Genomic DNA, 13,212 nt, shown 5'->3' on the forward strand with positions numbered 1-13,212 from the left:
CAAGAGCACACCACTGCACTCTGGCTTGGGCAACAGAGCGAGACTCTCTCTCAAAAAAAAAAAAAACTCTAATCTGATTCATCCTCCTAAATTTGCAGATGGGCTTTAGACTATAGAATAACATTTTAAAGGTTCAGGCCAATTTCTTCTGCTCTAGGTTCTACACAACCCTTATTGCTGAATTAAGCTGCATAACCATGCCTAGAGGCTGTAGCTTCTCTCTAGGTGGTATCTGAGAAATGGAATGTAAAACATTGAATTAGAAGGAAGTTTAATATTTTAAAAATTATAAAGGAGTCAATAAAATAGAGTACCTTTATGATGTATATAATGCTTAGTAAAAGTCGATCATTGGATGGACTGAGTGGGTTCTTAAATATGTTCTTTTGTTGTTTATGCTTATAAATCTAATTTTGATAAATCCTTAAAAAAGTATATATAATCTCCAATTGGAAGTTCTAAAAGCTTGATGGTTCCTTAGGATAACTACTTAATTTATCTTATGATAGAACTATAATTTACAGCAAGTATGGGCCTTCTGCCACCAAATCTTGGATTTATTCTTCAAATGGTGATGGAAATCTCATAATTTTTATGGCAAATTATGTGTGAAACATAATAAAAAATATGATGTCGGAGATATATTGGTAATAAATAGCTTGTTACTGGCAATTCTTGTGAAATGTGATTTAAATAATAAATTAAATTATTTTTTATTTTCAATTATTTTATTAATTTTATTTAATTATTAATTTATTTATTACCCAAAGTAATAAATTACTTTGGATCTTAATTACAAAGTCCTTTCCAAAATATGGTGCTCTTCCAACGAAAAAAGAAAGGGTACCATATAATTAATTCTGCAGATGTACATTGGAAAAGAAACATTGTATTTGATTCTGGGGATACAAAATATGAACAGGTATGGTATTTGCTTTCTAAGAACTTTCATTTCATTCCAGGAATTGTCCTGACTTCCCTTCAATTCATACCCTCCTTTTAAGTTTCCAACTCTGGGTAAATTCCGTGCTGTGCTTTCTTCACTCCAGCTCCAGAGCTTAAGGTTATTGTTGAATTAAGCCACGCAACCATGCCATTTGATCCACAGTTCCTCTTTTTCTCACTTTTCTTTGCCATTTTCCATAAGAATAGTTCCAAGATTTTATTTTTTCCTCATGCCTATGGTGCCATTCCTCATCTTTTCACATGATAGAACACCTGAACTTCCTTCCTTCCCCACTTGACTGTACTTCATGATCTGTAGCCTTCAACACTTTGGATCTCTTCATGATTTGAAAAACTGTTCTATTTTGTAATTGTATGTGAACAAGTCTAATTTCCTGTGAAATATTTGAGCACAGGGACCATTCTTGTTCATCTTCGTGTTCCTTGTGTTTGAAATTATTCCACATGACCACGAATGATATGGTGGTTTCTTGATAGTCTGCATTAGATAGGGCTGGATATTGGTTGGTTGCAAGATACTGTCTGCAAGCTTCCTTTTTTGAATCCAGAAGCATATTTGAACAGTCAAAACCTGGCAAAACTGCTGTTTAGTGTCATATTTTAAAAACATATTTCCATTATAAATTATTTTGGTATTGAATGCATTTCGACTGAAACAATAGGAATCAACTTTCTTGACTGATTTCCAACCCATTATTTGTGATTATACTGTACTCCTATACTGTAGGAGTACACTCCTATACTGTAGGAGTACAGTAATGTAACCAAACGTAATTGGTAGCAGAATTTGACCAGTTCCTAGTTAGGTAGTTAATATGTTCTGTCTAAGGAATTTACATTTAGTTATATAGTAGTTTCTTATCAGATGTAGATTAGTGGGAAAGTTGTTTTGAAGTAATTAAACATTTTTCCTAACAATAGAAGGCAAATTTGCGTTCTAATTTTTATTAGATAAGAATATTAGTAGGCCAGGTGCAGTGGCTGATGCCTGTAATCCCAGCACTTTGGAGGCAGAGATAGGCAGATCATGAGGTCAGGAGATGGAGACCATCTGGCTAACACAGTGAAACCCCATCTCTACTGAAAGTACAAAAACAAAATTAGCCGATGTGGTGGTGGGCGCCTGTAGTTACAGCTACTCAGGAGGCGGAGGTGGGAGAATGGTGTGAACCTGGGAGGTGGAGCTTGCAGTGAGCCATGATCGTGCCACTGCACTCCAGCTTGGGCGACAGAGTGAGACTCCATCTCAAAAAAAAAAAAAAAGAATATTAGTGGTACAGTGATAGACACAAATAGCTAGATTTTCGCTATAGAACAAGTATTTTATAAATAAATTTATAGAACAGTATTGTGTACAGAATGGTTTTCTTTAAAGCATACATGCTTAACAATTAGTAAAAAAAAAAAAAACCTGTGATAACATTCTTTACCTTTTTTTTTTTCTTTTTTTCTCTTTTTAGGCCTCATTGCTACGATTTCAGAGTACCCTGGTAATAGCTGAGCATGCAAATGATTCCCTAGCACCCATTACTTTAAATACCATTACTGCAGCCACACGCCTTGGAGGTGAAGTGTCCTGCTTAGTAGCTGGAACCAAATGTGACAAGGTGAGAAATTTTTAAGGTCAGCCATAGCAAATATAATCTCCATCAAGAGACAGGAAAAGATGGCAACAGAGAATTATGCTTAGGACTGTAACCCAAACTGGGCTCTAATCCTCATTGAATGGCCAGTGTCACAACCATTACCATGTATGAAAAAGGAACTAAAAGGTTTCCTCCCTAAGCATTTTATCTTTTGAAATGCGGTAGAATACTTGATTTAGTTCCACTGGCACCATCATGTGCCATCAGGTACCAAGTGGAATGATAATATTTGAGTCCCCTTAGAGGTTAATAGCTGATCTCTTTTTTTGTGTGGATGAATATACTTGGTAATTGCTTCTAATTCTTGAAAGTGGTAAATCTGGACGAAGTATTACGGATGTTAATTTTTAATTGGTAGAAGAATTTGAATGTTAAGTACTATTCTTTCCAAACTCTAGCTAGTACTAAAAGATGTTCTTGGGTTTTTTTTTGTTGTTGTTATTGTTGAAATCGATGATAACAGCTTGGAACACTAACCCTCTAGAAAGGTGGGTCTTTCTATGCAGGGTCTATGCCACTGGGCTGCAATATAGATGAGTGCTTCAGTTAAGCTTACACAGCTTGAGCCATCAGTTCCCTCTTACATGGTATAGGAGTTGCTGAGTGTGTAGTTGGGGGCTTAAACTTCACAGAGGAATAAATCTGAATGGAGTATGTTTTGAGGATTTTATGTTTTATTAAATAATTGATGCTGGCTGGGCATGGTGGCTTATGCCTATAATCCCAGGACTTTGGGAGGCTGAGGTGGGTGGATCACTTGAGGTCAGGTGTTTGAGACCAGCCTGGGCAACATGGTGAAACCCTGTCTCTACTAAAAATATAAAAATTAGCTGGTGTGGTGGTGCATGCCTGTAGTCCCAGCTAACTTGGAAGGCTGAGGCACAAGAACCACTTGAACCTGGGTGGCAGAGGTTGCAATAAGCAGAGATTGTACCACTGCACTCCAGCCTGGGTGACAAAGTGAGACTGTATCTCAAAAAATATATTAAAAATAATAATTCAGAGCATGTGATAATGCAGGTTCATACTGCTGGTGTTGCTTCTGTCTAATTTTTTACATGAAATTGATAAAAGAACATATTCTGGTGGGTTTATGATTAGTTATGTAGATTTCTTTACCCAATTCCTGCTAACAACTATAGAATCTTACGTAGTTGATATAGCCACAATGTGTGATATGTGATGGCTAAGCTATCTATTTGTATGTCTGCATTAGCCACAGTATATGATGGCTAAGCTATCCTTTTGGTTTCCCTGTTTTTGGATAGATAGGAATTTGTGATTTGTTGTTTGTTTTGCTGTGATTTAAAATAATTATTGTAATATTACTTTAAAAAGACTTTGACACTTTATACTACTTTGAGAAAAATCAAAATAGAAATCATCTTCTGTAGTCAGTTACAATCCTAACCTGTCATGTTCTAATTTTAAAGAAAACAACCAGTACCTGTATGAAGAGATCGTTAATAGAGTTCGGTTTTATACCATTTTATTCAGCTATCTGTCATAAACAGCAAGTTATTCTTCTGTATAATGCCAGCCGTTTTTGCCAGTAAAAACAGGATCGTTTCAATGGGAAAATTCTGCCCCATTTTCTATCCCATGCTGCTATGCAGCTACATTACAATTAACTGAGTTTCTTAACTGGAAATTCTCTTAAAGTTTGAGAAGCTAAATGCAGCTGCATCCATAATAAAGGGCCACTGTAGTACAAAATGGTATGCCGGTGAACACTTGGTTTAGCAGAGAATGTATTTTTGCACTGCATCCTTTCTTCAGTGAATATTGTTGCAAGCTAACAGTTCATATGAGGGTGGCACAAGGCACAACCTTTTAATCCTATTCCTCAGTGAATCAATGAATCAGTTTGGAGGTAAACAAGGAGACAGAAAACAATAGTATGACTGATATGACTTAGCTAAAGTGGAAACCAGCCATGATGTAATAAAGATACTTAAAAAGGGGAAATCTAATTGTCTTCTGAATATAGAAAATCTGAATCATCAAAAAGCTTTCTCAGAACCCCATTCTAATTCCAAACAGGAAAAATGAAGAATTAAAATAGGAAATATTTTGCTTTGTCATAGATAAATATGTGTATGTGGGCAGGAACTCAGTGGTTGACAATGGGATGTTACTAAGAGAACTTCATTTTCACCATTTCCAGGATATTGAACTTACACTTGGATTGAACCAAAAGTAAAAAGCACAATTTATAAATTTGAATAAAGAGCCATGCTGATTTTGGTTTGTCAATTAGCACTTTTCTTTTTCAAGGCAGGAATTTTTGTTGAAATGCTTGATAGTTGGACAGTGTAAGGTCAATCAGTAGTAAGATCTATTGGCATTAGATTTTCTTTGTTAAGGAATGTATTTTAATTTTTTAATTGTTTGTTTGTTTGTTTTAGATGGAGTTTCACTCTTTTGCCCAGTCTGGAGTGAAGTGGTGGGATCTTGGCTCACTGTAACCTCCGCCTCCTGGGTTCAAGCGATTCTCTTGCCTCAGTCTCCCAAGTAGCCAAGATTACAGGCGCCCGCCACCATGCCTAGCTAATTTTTGTATTTTTAGTAGAGATGGGGTTCCACCACGTTGGCCAGGCTGATCTTGAACTCCTGACTCCGGTGATCCGCCTGCCTCAGCCTCTCAGAGTGCTGGGATTACAGGCTTGAGCCACTGCGCCTGGCCGGAATATATTTTAATTCTTAACTGGCCCTTTTGCTAATAAGAATAATTTTTACAGTTGGCCATTAAGATTTTATGATCTGTTCATATTTATAGTGGTGGCTGTATTTGTATATTTCTGATAGATGGATAATTAGGAACTTATCTTTTAATCATAGGTGGCACAAGATCTCTGTAAAGTAGCAGGCATAGCAAAAGTTCTGGTGGCTCAGCATGATGTGTACAGAGGCCTACTTCCAGGTGAGGTTTTCCAGTAGAAAAAAATGTAGTGTCTAAATTATGCTTGAATATATGAATATGAAAGTATTCCAAAATAGTTTTTATCAAATGTGTTTAATTCTCAGAGGAACTGACACCATTGATTTTGGCAACTCAGAAGCAGTTCAATTACACACACATCTGTGCTGGAGCATCTGCCTTTGGAAAGGTGAGAAGGTTGAGAATGTGGAATCTGATATCACTGCTTGAAAGGGTTAGAGTTCATTGTGCTGAAAGTGTGCAACAGACTGTGTATGTAGCCAATCTGGATTTATCTGAATTGATGTGGTAGTTTTGCTAAAATTTATTCTTTCAAGATTTTGTCATAATTTTCTGTTAAAACTACCATTTCCAGGTTTTCAAATTATGTTGTGAAGAAAACTCTAATTAGGCTATTATTTTAAAATTTTCTGCATTTAAAAGTAATGCTGAATTCTGTTTGCATGTGAGAGAGAGAGTGAACGAGCAAGAGTCATTTGTATTAGTAGCCCATTTTAAGAGATGGTTTATTTGGATGGCTGATGGATATCTAGAAAAGCCAAATTTTATCTACGTGGGGAATTTGGAAAGGGCTGTGTGGTGGTTGAAGACATCCTTAAGGTAAAGAAAGCTGTAATCTGATCATGTGCATTGTGATGTGTCTGAAGAATGAGTGTGTTATCAGATGGGTAGCAGTCTACATAAAGTTAAAAATGGAGAGAGGAGTGTAATGGGAGCCTAAGACAAGGAATTTGTTGGTGGATTTTTCTTGCTCTCTCTCTGCGGCCGTGGGTGTTATCTTAGCTCTCTTTTCTTTTGTTCCATTCTTAATAAGGTGTCATTTTTAGTCTTTATTTTTACTTTCTTTTTTTTTTTGAAATGGAGTCTCGCTGTCGCCCAGGCTGGAGTGCAGTGGCGCCATCTCGGCTTACTGCAGGCTCCGCCCCCCGGGATTCACGGCATTCTCCTGCCTCAAGCCTCCCGAGTAGCTGGGACTACAGGCGCCCGCCAGCTCGCCCGGCTAATTTTTTGTATTTTTAGTAGAGAGGGGGTTTCACTGTGTTAGCCAGGATGGTCTCGATCTCCTGACCTCGTGATCCACCCGCCTCGGCCTCCCAAAGTGCTGGGATTACAGGCGTGAGCCACCGTGTCCGGCCTACTTTGTTTTTTTTTCAAGATGGAGTCTTACTTTCCTCGCTCAGGCTGGAGTGCAGCAGCACAATCTCAGCTCACTGCAACACAATCTCAGCTCACTGCAACCTCTACCTCCTGGGTTCAAGCCATTCTCCTGCCTCAGCCTCCAGTGTGTAGCTGGGATTATAGGTGTGTGCCACCACACCTGGCTAATTTTTGTATGTTTAGTAGAGACAGGGTTTCGCCGTGTTGACCAGGCTGGTTTCGAACTCCTGACCTCAGGTGATCTGCCTGCTTTAGCCTTGCTCTGTTGCCCAGACTGGAGTGCAGTGGCACGATTGTAGCTCAACATACCCTCCAACTTGTGGGCTCAAACGATCCTCGTATCCTAGCCTTCCGAGTAGCTAGGACTACAGGTACATGCCACCATGCCCAGCTAATTTTTAAATTTTTTGTATAGATGTAGTCTGCCTATGTTTTTCGGGCTGGTCTTAAACTCCTGGCCTCAAGTCATCCTCTCATTTCAGCCTCCCAAAGTGCTAGGATTACAGACATGAGCCACTGTGCTTAGCCTATTTTCACTTTTAAAAATTGTAAAATAAGTTGTACACAAATACATCCTTACTAGGAAGAATGCATGTAGTACAGCAGTGTGCAGAGCAAGGTGTCAAAGTCCTGCTTTCTTATTCCAAACTCACCCTCCCCTCTTTAGAAGTATAGCTGTTAACAATTGTACGTTCTTTTAGGCCTCCTTCTATGGATTTTTAAATTACAGTACATGTACAGCTATATACTTTTTACTTCTAAAATGGGATAATATGGCACGAATTGTTCTGTGACGAGTAGCTTTTACTTAAGAGTATGACTTGGGCAGGGTGCGGTGGCTGACGCCTGTAATCCCAGCACTTTGGGAGGATTGTCTGAGCCCAGGAGTTGTAGCCCAGCCTGGGCAATACAGTGAGACCTCATCTCTACAAAAAAATGAAAAAAAAAAAATTAGCTGAGTATGTTGGTGCATGCCTGTGGTCCCAGCTACTTGGGAGGCTGAGGTGGTAGAATTGCTTGAGCCCAGAAGGTTGAGGCTGCAATGAGCTGAGATCACACTGCTGCACTCCAGCCTGTGCTTCAGGGTGACAGAGCAACACCCTGTCTCAAAAAAAAAAAAAAAAAAAAAAAAGAGTATGACTTTGGCTCATAATGTTTTTCTTTTTTTTATGGCTGCATAAGATTCCATATTTAGCTAAGAACAGTTAACTTGTTTCCGTTTTTTTGCATATATATACTTTGCTGCAAGAAAACATGCTCATGCATGTATCTGTGTAAACATGGGCTGGAATTTATTTACAATAGAGTTCTAGAAGTGAAATCACTGAGTCAAATGCTATGTAGTTTAAAAATTTTGATACCTATTGCTTAATTGCCAACACTTGGTAGTATACATTTTAACATTTTTTTCCCCAGTCTGATGGGTGAAATAATCTTTGTGGACCATTCTGTCTCTGAGAGTTTTGATTATATATTGGATGATTTAAATAATTTCATGAGCCTCGAGTTTCTTTCTGTGATGACAGTTCACCTAACAGATTTTTAGATGATGAAAGGTTGTTTGTCATTAGCTAGATTTTAGTACTCTGGCCGTGATTGCTATGTTGTGACAGTTGGGAGTTTTGAGAATAAGGGTCACGAAATAGTAGCTGGTCGTGCGGCCTGTAAATGGGTTTGGAATGAGAAACGTCTATCAGAAGAAGCCAAACAATTGCTGTGTGATAGTCCTTCACCAGCTGTGGTTTTGAGATAACACACTTTTATACTTGTCTGCTAGAATTTTAAAATATGTCATTTTTTATGCACAAAAAGAACTCAGTTATTGCTTCTCCTTCCCAGAAACCATGCAGGCAGCCTGTTGAATGGGATATTTTTTTTTTTTTTTTTTTTTTTTTTTTGAGACGGAGTCTTGCTCTGTCGCCCAGGCTGGAGTGCAGTGGTGCAGTCTCGGCTCACTGCAAGCTCCGCCTCCCGGGTTCACGCCATTCTCCTGCCTCAGCCTCTCCGAGTAGCTGGGACTACAGGCGCCCGCCACCACGCCCGGCTTATTTTTTTTTTATTTTTAGTAGAGACAGGGTTTCACCGTGGTCTCGATCTCCTGACCTTGTGATCCGCCCGCCTCGGCCTCCCAAAGTGCTGGGATTACAAGCTTGAGCCACCGCGCCCGGCCGGGATATATTTTTAATAGGATAGATATCTGTGTACCATCCACCCTCATGACATTTAGATAGAAGACCAGATCTAGGAAAACATACTTTTAAGTACCATGGTAAAATTTCTTGAACATATGTTAAAACAAGGGATAATGAAAATACAAAAGACATTAAATTTTGAGCAATTTAGAAGGTTCTAAAACTTTTAAAAGAGGCAAAGTCTGTATAACATAAAATTTGTAAGATAATCTGTTCAGCCAAGTAACTATTTCAGTAATAATTCCTGAACAGTTAAAGGTGGTGGTTCAGGAGGAGGATTACTGAAGCTAGCTTTAAATACTGACAAATATGGTTTTTAAACCAGATTAAGTAGGTGCTTCAGAATGGGCACAGTGGCTCATGTCTGTAATCCCAGCACTTTGGGATGCCAAGGCAGGAGGATCAGTTGAGGCCAGGAATTTGAGACCAGCCTGGACAACAACGCAAGACCCCGCCTCTACAGAAAAAAACAAAACATAAACCAAAAAATGAGCTGGACGCGTTAGCGTGCGCCTGTAGTCCCAGCTACTCAGGAGGTGGAGGCAGAATAATCTCTTGAGCCCAGGAGTTCAAGGTTACAGTGAGCTATGATCACATCACTGCAAATTCAGCCTGGGTGACAGAATGAGACCCTGTTTCCAAAAAAAAAAAAAAAAAGAAGAAGAAGAAGTAACTGAGACTTGGGGAACTGTGACTTTCCCAAGGATTCCTGCTACTGAGGACAAAGTTAGCACATGCATCTATTTCAGTACAGGCACAAGAACACACCTTTATTTTATTTTTGTTGCTTTTTAAATACTACACAGGCTGTTCTTCAGGTTAGTATTATTCTTTTCCTTTTTTTTTCTTTTGAGGCGGAGTCTCACTCTGTCACCGAGGCTGGAGTGCAGTGGTACTATCTCAGGCTCACTGCAACCTCCGCCTCCCAGGTTCAAGCAATTCTCATTCTCATGCCTCAGCCTCCTGAGTAGCTGCGACTACAGGCATACACCACCATCCCCGTCTAATTTTTTGTATTTTTAGTAGAGATGGTGTTTTACCATGTTGGCCACATTGGTCTCAAACTCCTGGCCTCAGGTGATCCTCAGCCTCCCAAAGTGCTGGGATTACAGGTGTCAGCCACTGTACCTGGCCTTACTCTCTTTTTTATGCAATATCAATTTAAACAAAAGGTGAAATGTCTGCTGTGAATTTTTTTCTTTTATATACATTGAGTAAATGTATACAAGCATAATCTTTACAGTATTTGAGAATTTTACCACCCTTATAAATTTGTTCTATCTTTTCTTATCTAAATTCAATAATCCACAACTGTCACACTTGGTAATTGATGTTTATTAAAGTAAATTTCGTATCTCATAATTCAATATATTGCATTAAGGTGGCTTAATACTGTGAAACTCATAAAACTCTTAATGTAGTTAGAGTAATGGTAGGTATTCAATCTCAAAGGCTATTTAAAAAGCTGTGCTTGAAGTTGTGTATCCAAAGGTGCACACGAAATATAAAATACTTGAATTAAAATTCCTATAGAATATGCATTTAGAATATGTCATTACTGATCATTTATAGTCATCCATCACTATGTATGTGTGTAACTCACTGCTTATTTTGCTTTTAGAACCTTTTGCCCAGAGTAGCAGCCAAACTTGAGGTTGCCCCGATTTCTGACATCATTGCAATCAAGTCACCTGATACATTTGTGAGAACTATTTATGCAGGTGAGTACTCAAGGAAGATAATTAATCAACATGTTAAATTTTAGTGAAAAGCATAAATTAATCTTGAAGATAGGATTTTAAATCAAGCCATACAATTGCTTTAAGTGGACCATCTTAAAGGTTTCTGAGGAAAATTTTAGTCTAGAATTGCTGGTGGCCCTTGACATGGCATTCTCTCTGATGGATCGCAAGCACAATGATTTCCTGCCTGTTTATTCAGTTTGCAGAGTGATATTTTCCTAGTGGTCAATAAAAATTAGATTCACTGTTTAATATATTTTGTAAGTGGTACCTGGAAAAGCAAAACTTAAAAAAAATTAGTATTCTCAATCTTTGCTGCTTCTACTTCATTTCCATCGGCATTAAGAAATTCATTTTAACCAGCTGCAGTGGCTGGTGCCTATAATCCCAGCACTTTGGCAGGCTGAGGTGGGAGGATTACTTGAACTCAGGAGTTCGAGGCTATCCTGGGCAACATAATAAGACCCCATCTCAAAAATAAATAATAAATTAGCTGGGCATGTTGGCATATGCCTGTAGTCACAGATACTTGGGAGGCTGAGGTGGGAGGACTGCTTGAGCCAGAAGGTCGAGGCTATGGTGAGTTGCGATCATGCCACAGCACTCCAGCCTGGGCAACAGAGCAAGACCCTGTCTCAAGAAAAAAAGAAAATAAATTCATTTCAGTGTCTCTTCAGTTGATTTTTTGCTTAGCACACTGATCTCTAGCGGGGTCGGAGAAGGCAGTGAACTCTTCGTTTTTTTCCTGATTAAAGTTGTGTATTTCAGTATGAATGGCTAATTCTCAAATTAGACTTTTCATCTTCTATAATGTTTGAGGGAAAATATTTTGTCATGGTTTAGGTTACTGTTAATGTGATAGCTAATCCAGAGTGTCTCAAATCCTCTTAAAATCTTGGCACATCCATACCTGTTCTTTATGACCTATTGTGTTTTCAAGATATTCCTCCTTTATCATGCATAGTAGCTACATTCTTACTAAGTTGTTGCAGCTCATAGTTTTGAGTTACTAATTGTATTGTTTTTGGAGAAGGAAGCTTTGTTCATATTCCTTTTAGAGGTGTAGTGTACCTTCTTAGTGTGGATGCCTGTTCGAGTTTCTCCCTTCTAGGTGTGGTAGTACCTGTCCTGCTTTTAAAGACATCCAGGGCTATACAAATATCTACTGATATGTTTCTTCACCGTTATAGTTCACTTTTTCCTCTACTTAATAGAGTTAGAAGACAACTGGTCAACAGTTATTTCTTGCCTTGTCTGTGAAGTAAATTCCAAGCATCAAAGGAATGCTAGTTTTGTTGCCTTTTGTTGTTGCTTTTAAAAAATAGATTGTATGTTTCAGGAAATGCTCTATGTACAGTGAAGTGTGATGAGAAAGTGAAAGTGTTTTCTGTCCGTGGAACATCCTTTGAAGCTGCAGCAACAAGTGGCGGTAGTGCCAATTCAGAAAAGGGTGAGTGTTCATTTGGAGTTTTTTGGTTTTGTTTCTTACTTTTTTAATTCATAGACTGTATTATAATAAGAGATGACCTCTGCCTGCATTTCTAATGCATAGTATTTGAAAGTTCAATTTAAATGATATTCCCAAGCTTATACAAAAATAATAAATATATATAACTTACATCTTTCTCACATTATCTTTGGTACTAGGATAGTTGCTTTGGTAGATCAAGGGAGTGGGAGACAGAGGATCTATTAAGATTAAGGTTTTTTACTCTTGTCACTGTTTCCTATTACATTTGGGTGATTCAGTATAACAGAAGAATGTAATAGGAAACATGTGGAGGGTGTTACACTTTAACATATATAGTGTCCTATTTGAACCTCATAGAAAGTTATTCTATATTCAGACTCAGAGAATTGAATGATTTCTGGAGTCATACAGCTAATGTGGCAAAGGCTGGAATCTAGTCTCCTTAAGTCTTTCCATTATCAGAGAGTATTAATTAGGATCACTCTAAATTCATAGTAATTAACTTAAATTTCCTGGAATTATATACTTCTGTGTTTCTCTTGAAAATAATTATGTTCTAGAACTTGAAGTCATAGTAATTGTTTTATTATGTATTAATGTATGCAGCATCAAGTACTTCACCAGTGGAAATATCAGAGTGGCTTGACCAGAAATTAACAAAAAGTGATCGACCGGAGCTAACAGGTGCCAAAGTGGTGGTATCTGGTGGTAAGTGAAATATTAATCTTAAAAGATGTAAACTTAAAATATTTTGATTTTTTTTTTTTTTTTTTTTAGTATTTGTTTTAGAAGTACACAGATCTTTTTCAAATGTAAGAAGTTGGGAAGTTTGGGATATTATTCGCATTTAACCAATTAGGAAAATGAAATTATGAGCATAATACACAGTTTGGGGTTTCTGTTGCACACCTAGTCACTGGCACCAGGGGGAGCATGGTATAAATCTTATCTCCATAGCTTTGCCACTTGGTACCATCTTATTGATGGACTTCCATGTATTCTGCAGAGTATGGTTGGCTTCTGAATTATAGATAGAACTGGCTGGAATTTCAGGGCCATCTTGTGTATAATTCCTACCCTTCTTTCCACTTGGAAA

The 13,212-nt window shown here is 38.1% G+C and overlaps 1 protein-coding gene across 3 annotated transcripts in view; it reads left to right on the plus strand.

Moving 5' to 3' along the window:
* ETFA (electron transfer flavoprotein subunit alpha) overlaps positions 1-13,212 on the plus strand; it is a 103,894-nt gene that overhangs the window by 13,750 nt on the left and 76,932 nt on the right. For all 3 annotated transcript variants that reach the window (XM_055277662.2, XM_063638716.1, XM_055277661.2), the window contains exons 2-7: positions 2,427-2,573; positions 5,454-5,535; positions 5,640-5,722; positions 10,525-10,624; positions 11,985-12,095; positions 12,723-12,824. In XM_055277662.2, the coding sequence (XP_055133637.2) occupies positions 2,427-2,573; positions 5,454-5,535; positions 5,640-5,722; positions 10,525-10,624; positions 11,985-12,095; positions 12,723-12,824 (625 nt within the window). The remainder of the gene's footprint in view (positions 1-2,426; positions 2,574-5,453; positions 5,536-5,639; positions 5,723-10,524; positions 10,625-11,984; positions 12,096-12,722; positions 12,825-13,212) is intronic.

Source organism: Symphalangus syndactylus, chromosome 5 (assembly GCF_028878055.3).
Source record: "Symphalangus syndactylus isolate Jambi chromosome 5, NHGRI_mSymSyn1-v2.1_pri, whole genome shotgun sequence".
Taxonomy (NCBI): domain Eukaryota; kingdom Metazoa; phylum Chordata; class Mammalia; order Primates; family Hylobatidae; genus Symphalangus; species Symphalangus syndactylus.